Genomic DNA, 8,048 nt, shown 5'->3' with positions numbered 1-8,048 from the left:
TATCGGCGCAGCACTTGTTCTAGCGATTAAACTGCTTCCATGGATGCAAACTTTTGGCCTTCAACAAATTATTGCTAAGAAAGTTATCGTTCAGGCCTATTATTTCACCATGGATGTAAATTGGTCTTTAGACCATGAGAGTCGATTGTTATCTTTGAGATAACATTTATAGAACCCTAAAATACAGCGTTGTTCACTGTTGCCGTATTTGCTGTTGCTTCCTCCACTCATTCGTAAATAAGCCAGTTAATAATGCCATTGTGAATGATTCACGTTCATTGTGAATAAAAAAGCAATTTCCAGATTCGTAAACAAACAAAGGAGAAGTAGTAAAGCACGTGTCAAATTAGTCCCTACCAGACCCTTCACAATTATTGCGAAAAAATGCATCTTGATAAAGACGATAACCCCACTGACATTCAACTTCCATCTGATCCAGTTGAGAAAGATCCCCAAGAATGTACAAAACGACGGACTGTTGTTGGACCATGGAAAAATGTGTAAGCTTTATTTTTCATTTCAATATTCAGCTAATGTTTGTTTTTGAATGTTTTCATTATCCTCGGGACCAAATTTTGTTTACAAGTAGGTCTGGTCAACTCAAAAATATATACATATGACTTTTATTGGGAAGTCCATACTGGGCCTTTGAATTTCCACAGCTGACGCAAAAATCTGATTTCTTTTAAATTATTTTTTTCTAAATAGCCTGGGATTTAAGACGTTCGGGAACGGAAACAAAATTGTCTTTTAAATTATAATTGTTTTCTCTAAATAGATGGCCTTTGGCCGGATATTTACAGCTTTCTTTATGAACAGGTGCAAATCTCGAGAACGGGAACAAACTTTTCTTTTAAATTGGACATTTTTCTCTATATAGCCGGCCTTCTAAGAGGGGATTTTCGCAATTTCAGAGGCCCATATCTCGGGAAAGAGGAACTTCTGCAATATATTTTATATATATTTATAATCAGATTGACGAGACCTACCTGTTAAACAAAATTTGGTCCCTATCCGAGCATAATGAAAGTATTCAACTTAACCCTTTTTCGCCTTCATCTAGTTCCGAATTTAACAAAGTTTATGAATGGTTATTTGGTGAAAACTATTCCGCTGCAAGTCGACAACAAGCTCTCTCACAAATACGCATTTGGAATTTGAGACGAAGCACACAATGTCCAGCCGCAGTTTTGGCAACTGCCGTTATTGTTGAAGTTCAACAGAAAGATCATGCCGAGTCAATATATTCAGGAGAAGATTTACAAATCCTGTATGCAAATGCATTTACACGTTTCTTCAATTTCATGTCATCAATAATGCAAACACATAACATGCGAACAATGTATCAGACAGCCAAAGAATTGGGTTTGGAATCGTTTGTTGTAGATTTGCGACATATTTGTGCCCATGGTCAAGTATTGCCGCCACTACAGGTACTGAGAAATACCGCCGAGTATTGTATTGTTTGGTTACATGACTACTATTGGAGGACACAATTGGATAGTATGAAGGATGTTGATGCTTCGCGTATAAGACGTAAAGATAGAACAGAACTTGATGACAAGGTATCGGGTCTTTTTGATATTTATGATACCGCTTTGGAGGGCCATATGAAAGGTGCCACAAATGTGAAAACTCTAAAGCGTCTTATACACGGAAAACGTTTTCACAATCTAAAGGAGTACTACCAGACAAATAATTTTGAAAAATTACAAGACTGTTTCAATCACATAGTGCAAGAACTTTATGGCTTGGTTAAACGTGATGTTATCATTAAAGATGTATCGACAATCTATGTTGGAGCTTTATTACGTATGCGCTATTTCTTCTCAGTGTCGGGCCTAGAAGATAATTCCAAAGAAATGGAGTTATTAATTTCGGCTAATCAAACATTGTTTCGAATGTTGGCTATACATGGATTTTTGGATGATTTTTTCTTTGCTCTAATCGATATTGCCGAAAGTCCAATTGTCGAGGCTACTAAACGGAAATCGGCAAGTTTTTGGGCTGTACAGATAATAAAAGGATTCAAGGCATTTCGTCAGTGCAAACAAATGTTTAAGGCTGAAATGGATGAGGTAAATATAGTAGAAATTCTCTATAACGAAATTCCCTGTAACGAACACTTCCCTTTAGCGAATTAATTTCTTCGGTCCACAGTGCTTCGTTATAGAAAAGTTCGACTGTACATACAAACACGAACAGGGTAATCAAGAATAAAAATTCCGAGTGGAATTTGTTCCCTTTCCCCAAGTTGACATTTTTTTAATTTTCGTATTTATGCCCAAAAAGGGATTATTTATGTCGATTAGACAAGATTTTTCCATAATTAAGTCATTCTAGTAGTTTTTAATATTTTAAGATATTTGATTTTAAAAGAATTTAATATTTAAAATTATTTACCGTGCGGAAAATTCCAAGGGAAATATTCATGATTGCCCTGGAAATGAAATATTCTGTAATTGATGTGCTAACCATATTTTTGTTATTTTTTTTACAGAACACCAATATTAAAGAACCCTCATTTTCATTTAATAATCTAACAGAAATATCTGAAGGTACCAGAGAACTGTATATTTATAGTGGTGTTGGTATGAAAAAGACCTTATTGATTGGTGATCATTTTCGACGACCTTGGGTATGGGTATTTGAACGGGACTTTCTGGAGGAACGTCTTGAGGCAGCAAATGAATACACAGCCCCTATATTAAAAGGGTAAGGATTTGTGATTGATTAACAACTGAAGGACTGCATAATTAATGTTTCTACGTATTTTTTTACAGAATATTACCTCTTATAGTGCCGGCCTTAAATAGCAACGAAATACAAACATTTACCGAATTAATTGATTGCTATTTTAATGCAAACGTTGAAGCTCAGTTCGAAGATAGCGTCAAATCAAAGAAACCTGTAAAGGATAATGAAGCCGTCTATACTGCAGAAGATTTATTAAAGAAACTAAAGAAGAATGACATTTCTAAAATGGAGATAGATCATCCCGCTGAAAACCAACTGGAACAATGTGATAATTTGAAATCATATGGACTGTGGACGGAAGTAGAAGGTGTGTATTAGTAGTTATAATTTTTTTTAATGTTAAAAATATTAACATTTGTCTTTTACATACAGATGATGATTGGAAATCAAGTCCACTGGGACGTGTACCATGGGAGTTGTAAAATGTTGCAAATATACCGAACATTATTGTTTTATATTTAAACTTTAGCTCTAGAATTTATGTTTTTTTGTTCATTAGGCAAAAAATAAGCCTGAAAATTGTATCAAACGCTTTGGTCAGATCCAATGCTACCATCACTGTTCTGTGACATGGTTTGTCCTGGTTGCTTCAGGAACCCGTGTTGATGATCTGCAACTGTATCTTTGCTACTGGTGATAGAAGTGACTGGCATCTTTGCCAGGTTTCAGCAGCGGGAACTATTAGGGTGGCTAGCGATAAGTTGATGACCTTACTTAAATACTCGACTCCTGGGTCATCCAGCTGTTTTAGCATCACCATAGAAATTCCGTTAGGTCCAAGCGCTTTGGATGACTTTGCACCTCGGATAACATCTGCAACATCATCCATCGTAAATTGTGGCGGTTCTTCTTCGGCTGGAAGAGATCGCAAACGACGCAAAACACTTCTCTTCGCCCGGTCGGTATCGGGGTGCTCGATAAATTGTCGGCAGAAATAGCCAGCGCACCTATTCGGATCTGTCACAGCCACGCCGTTAAACGTGACAGATGTCCGATCGTCTCTCCTACCAGGGTTCGATAGCGCCTTAACCGTTGTCCACAAATTATTACAGCCGGCTCCAATGTTGCAGCACTTCAGATGTGAATCTATTGATTTCCATTGTCAGTTCCCTGACTCTGGGGTCGTTAGGGTTCGTACGGGTCTTATTTCAGGTATTCGACCAGCAGGGATAAAGCGAGCGGCTGCAGCAGTGATGATGTCTCGGAACTTCCTCTCTGCTACCCGAACATCAGAGGGACTGGGCAGTTCTCTGAAGCGTTGATTAGTGAACTCTCTGAAACCTTGCCAATCCGCTTTTCCACGATTAATGAATTTGCGGCGTTCAGAGGTTATAAAGTCTGGTGGTCTGTTTATGGAGATGAGTATTGGGAGATGGTCCGACCCAAGGGAAATGACGGGTTACCATGTCACGTCATTCGTCAGACCAGGTGACACGATGGATATGTCAGGCGAACTGTGGCAGTCTCTTCTAATCCTGATGGGTGCGTCCTCGTTCGCAGTGCAGAATGTGGAACTATCTATTTGCTCAGCCAGATCTGTACCTCTCTGGTCATTCCCTAGAGCTGAATGCCATAACATGTGATGTGCATTGAAATCCCCTAGGACCAGCCGGTTATCACCTCGCAACAGAGGCCTGATGTTAGGCAAATAACGCGGGGCACAGCTATTGACCGGCGGGATATACACATTCAGCAGTTCTATCTCGGCGGATCAACACCTTACCGCCAAGTATGGGTCCCTAGAGTCTAGCTCAGGCGAGATAGGCCTGTACTGGACAGACTGGTGCAATACGAATGCAAGCCGTCCACCCCCACTTCTCGTACTATCCTGGCGAAGAACGTTGTATCCATCACAACTCCGAAGACTGCAGTTGTTGCTCAGCTTCGTTTCCTGGATCGGCGCGACCATAATATTTCTCCGACTCATAATGTCCACGATCTCATTGATCTTGGTTCGAAGACCATCGCAGTTAAACTGCAAGAATGTTACATCCTCAGGAACTGGGACAGCAATACGCGGTGTTAATGGCTGCTGCTGATACTGCTGTCTGGGAGATTGCGGGGGAGTTTCATAATCCGATGATGTTGATGATGAAGACTCACTGGGGGTCATATTGGCGCAGCACGAGGCAACATAAACCCTGAACAATTCCTGAAATGTACCCATCCTTGGCACCCGTTGCATCTCATTGACACCGACCTATGGTGGATGAGACGTTGGCAAACGGTGCAGAACCATGGCCCGGGGTTACTCTCAATCCCGGCACGGACCAAAAGAATCCGGAGCAGGCATTCGGGGACATGCCGCTCCCAAAATAAAAATAAAGACGAACACGAACAAGTAGTTGCTGAGGTGACGGCCCCTGGCCGAGAAGATGGTTCCTCGGGTCAATCCGGCACATAGAACCGGCCGTCGTGGGGTGGAACTCATAAAGTTCCGACATCAACAATTATTGATCATTAATTATGGTGAAAATAATGAAAAAAAGCAAAACGAATATGGTGAAAATAATGAAAAACATCTGTTTGAAATATTAATTGATAAATAACATTTTTTCCTTTATGTTATAGGAAAAAATAGTAAAAATTAGTAGATTCTTGGAGTACTGGAACAGACCAATGAATAATGAAAGTTTAACGATTGGTTTTGTTGACCGATTAAAATGTTTAGGAGTTGTAAAGGCCTGCGTACATAAGCTGCTCTGCCTGATTGCCTTACTTTCCTGCTTAATTTTTGACATAATAAAAATAAAAGAATAAAGAAGGCCGAGGAATCAGTCAAGGTTTTAGATATTATCCACACTGATGTATGTGGACCCATGCAGACTGTAACGCCAGGAGGAAAGCGTTATATCCTTACATTTATTGATGACTTTAGTAGATATACACACGTCTACCTAATCAAAACCAAAGATGAAGTCTTCGATAAAATTAAATGTTTTTTAGAATTGATGAAGAATAAATTTTCAAGATACCCATCCGTTATACGATCCGACAATGGTGGTGAATATACCGGTAAGAAGGTGCGGAATTATTTGGAGGAGAGAGGAATAGAATGTCAATATACTGTGCCCTACTGTCCGCAACAAAATGGTATTGCTGAGCGGAAAAATAGATCCCTTGTCGAAATGGCAAGATGTCTACTGGCAGAAGCCAAACTTCCAAATGTGTTCTGGGGAGAAGCAATAATGACAGCAAACTATTTACAAAATCGCACTTTCTCCAAAACGATCGGCATTACACCGTACCAAGTATGGGAAAAGAAAGTACCCAATATTAACCATTTGCATGTTTTTGGATCGAAAGCTCATGTCCTTATACCAAAAGAAAAACGCCGAAAGTTAGATGAGAAAACTGAAATTTTAACTTTCATGGGTTATGACCAGAACACAAAAGGATACAGATTTGTTAATCCAATTACCAAGAAGGTAACTATTAGCAGAGACGCAAAATTTACAACGACTAATGTATATAACGAGAGCAGTGAGAATTCAAACCACAACAACTCGGAAGTACAACTCGATGTTTTTACAAGAGAAGCAAATTCCAATAATACTCGTGATGAGGGTCATGTACAGAATTTAGCCGATGATATTCAGTCCGAAGAAGATGTATTTTTTGAAAGCATGGAAGATCAAATTGAAATCTCTTCAGATGATACAAATGAACCACTACAATTGCGCAGATCAACTCGTGAAACAAAAGGAAAACCTGCTACAAAGTACGGGTATAGTGCTCAAAATAATGAAGAATTTCAGGAACCAAAAACTTTTAACGACGCTTTACAATCAGAACAGCGTACAGAGTGGATAAATGCAATGAAAGAAGAAATAACATGTCTAAAGAAACTGAATACGTGGGAGCTCGTGGTACCTCCGCAGAATGCAAATATCGTTAGCTCAAAGTGGACATTCAAAATAAAACGGAATGCTGAAGGAACAGTTCAAAGGTATAAAGCTCGACTGGTAGCTCGTGGATACTCTCAAAAATATGGTCAGGATTACGATGAAGTTTTTGCTCCGGTAGTGAGACAAACGACTTTACGGATCTTGTTGTCCGTAGCAGGAGCAAAGAAAATGTCAGTTGTTCACTTCGATGTAAAATCAGCGTTTTTGAATGGTGAATTGCAAGAAACCATATATATGAAACAGCCACATGGATTTGAAGAGAGCGGAAAGAAACTGGTATGTAAACTGAATAAAAGCATATATGGACTCAAACAAGCTGCTCATGTATGGAACAATACGCTCCATAACGTTTTGAGTAATGGAGGTTTCGAACAGTCAACAGCAGACCCATGTCTCTACACAAAAAGCACCAACGAGGAAGGGATAACGTATGTGTTAATTTACGTTGATGACATATTGGTTGCTAGCGAAGAGAAGTCAAACGTCGACGAAGTAGAAACATTACTCAGAGGTAACTTTGATATAAGTAACCTTGGAATGGCGAACCACTATTTGGGTTTGGAAATTTTTCAAGACAAATTGTCGAACTTTTGTATTCGTCAGAGAAAGTACATTAAGGACTTGGTCAAAGAATTTGGAATGGAGAATTCGAAAGATTCAAAGTATCCTATAGATCCAGGATATGGAAAGTCTGAATCAGAGCAACTGCTTGATAACACAAAATATCAAAAATTAATTGGATCATTACTATACATAAGTGTCAACTCTAGGCCTGATATAGCCGCTAGTATTTCAATTTTGGCTCAAAAAGTGAGTGCACCAACTCAAGAAGATTGGACGGAATTGAAACGGGTCCTCAAGTACCTAAAGGGAACCAGTGAGTATTTCTTGCGACTAAACTGTGTTAATGCCGAGCAATATATATTAAAAGGCTACGCCGACGCAAATTGGGCCGAAGACAGGGTTGAAAGGAAATCAAACTCTGGTTACATATTTCAAATTAACGGCGGTACTATCAGTTGGTCATGTAGAAAACAAACATGTGTATCTCTTTCGTCTACAGAAGCTGAATTTGTTGCCCTTTCCGAAGCATGCAAAGAAGCCATATGGATTAGACGATTATTAAGCGATATGCGAATCAGTCAAGAATTACCAACAACAATATTTGAAGACAATCAAAGTTGCTTACGGCTCATTAAGGAAGAAAAACTTAGCAATAGGACAAAAAACATTGACACCAAAGTTCATTTTGTGAAGGATCACATTGAAAAACAAAATATAATATGCAAGTACTGCCCTAGTGAGTTAATGGTAGCAGACATGCTAACGAAACCGCTCCCTGTATCAACATTTGTAAAATTCAGAAAATCTGTTGGTGTGGAA

At 39.1% G+C, this 8,048-nt stretch overlaps 1 protein-coding gene across 1 annotated transcript; it reads left to right on the top strand.

Annotated features, from left to right (window-relative positions):
* Positions 1-229: 229 nt before the first annotated feature.
* Positions 230-3,225, top strand: LOC141401362 (uncharacterized). The gene is made up of 5 exons (XM_073981523.1): positions 230-500; positions 1,064-2,078; positions 2,501-2,715; positions 2,784-3,064; positions 3,130-3,225. The coding sequence occupies exons 1-5, from the start codon at positions 385-387 to the stop codon at positions 3,177-3,179; spliced, it is 1,677 nt and encodes a 558-aa protein (XP_073837624.1). The 5' UTR covers positions 230-384; the 3' UTR covers positions 3,180-3,225.
* The last annotated feature ends 4,823 nt before the right edge of the window (positions 3,226-8,048 follow it).

The sequence above is a fragment of the Musca autumnalis genome, unplaced genomic scaffold, assembly GCF_047663935.1.
Source record: "Musca autumnalis isolate F117 unplaced genomic scaffold, ASM4766393v1 scaffold_4, whole genome shotgun sequence".
In the NCBI taxonomy this organism is placed as follows: domain Eukaryota; kingdom Metazoa; phylum Arthropoda; class Insecta; order Diptera; family Muscidae; genus Musca; species Musca autumnalis.
This window is presented reverse-complemented; position numbering and strand designations above follow the sequence as displayed.

What these genes read in the sequence shown, in the direction of transcription:
- LOC141401362 (XM_073981523.1), top strand. Translation starts at nt 385, where the DNA reads ATGCATCTTGATAAAGACGATAACCCCACTGACATTCAACTTCCATCT. An exon ending in GTTGGACCATGGAAAAATGT is followed by an intron (nt 501 to 1,063) that starts GTAAGCTTTATT and finishes GCCTTCATCTAG; the next exon opens with TTCCGAATTTAACAAAGTTT. An exon ending in ACAGCCCCTATATTAAAAGG is followed by an intron (nt 2,716 to 2,783) that starts GTAAGGATTTGT and finishes ATTTTTTTACAG; the next exon opens with AATATTACCTCTTATAGTGC.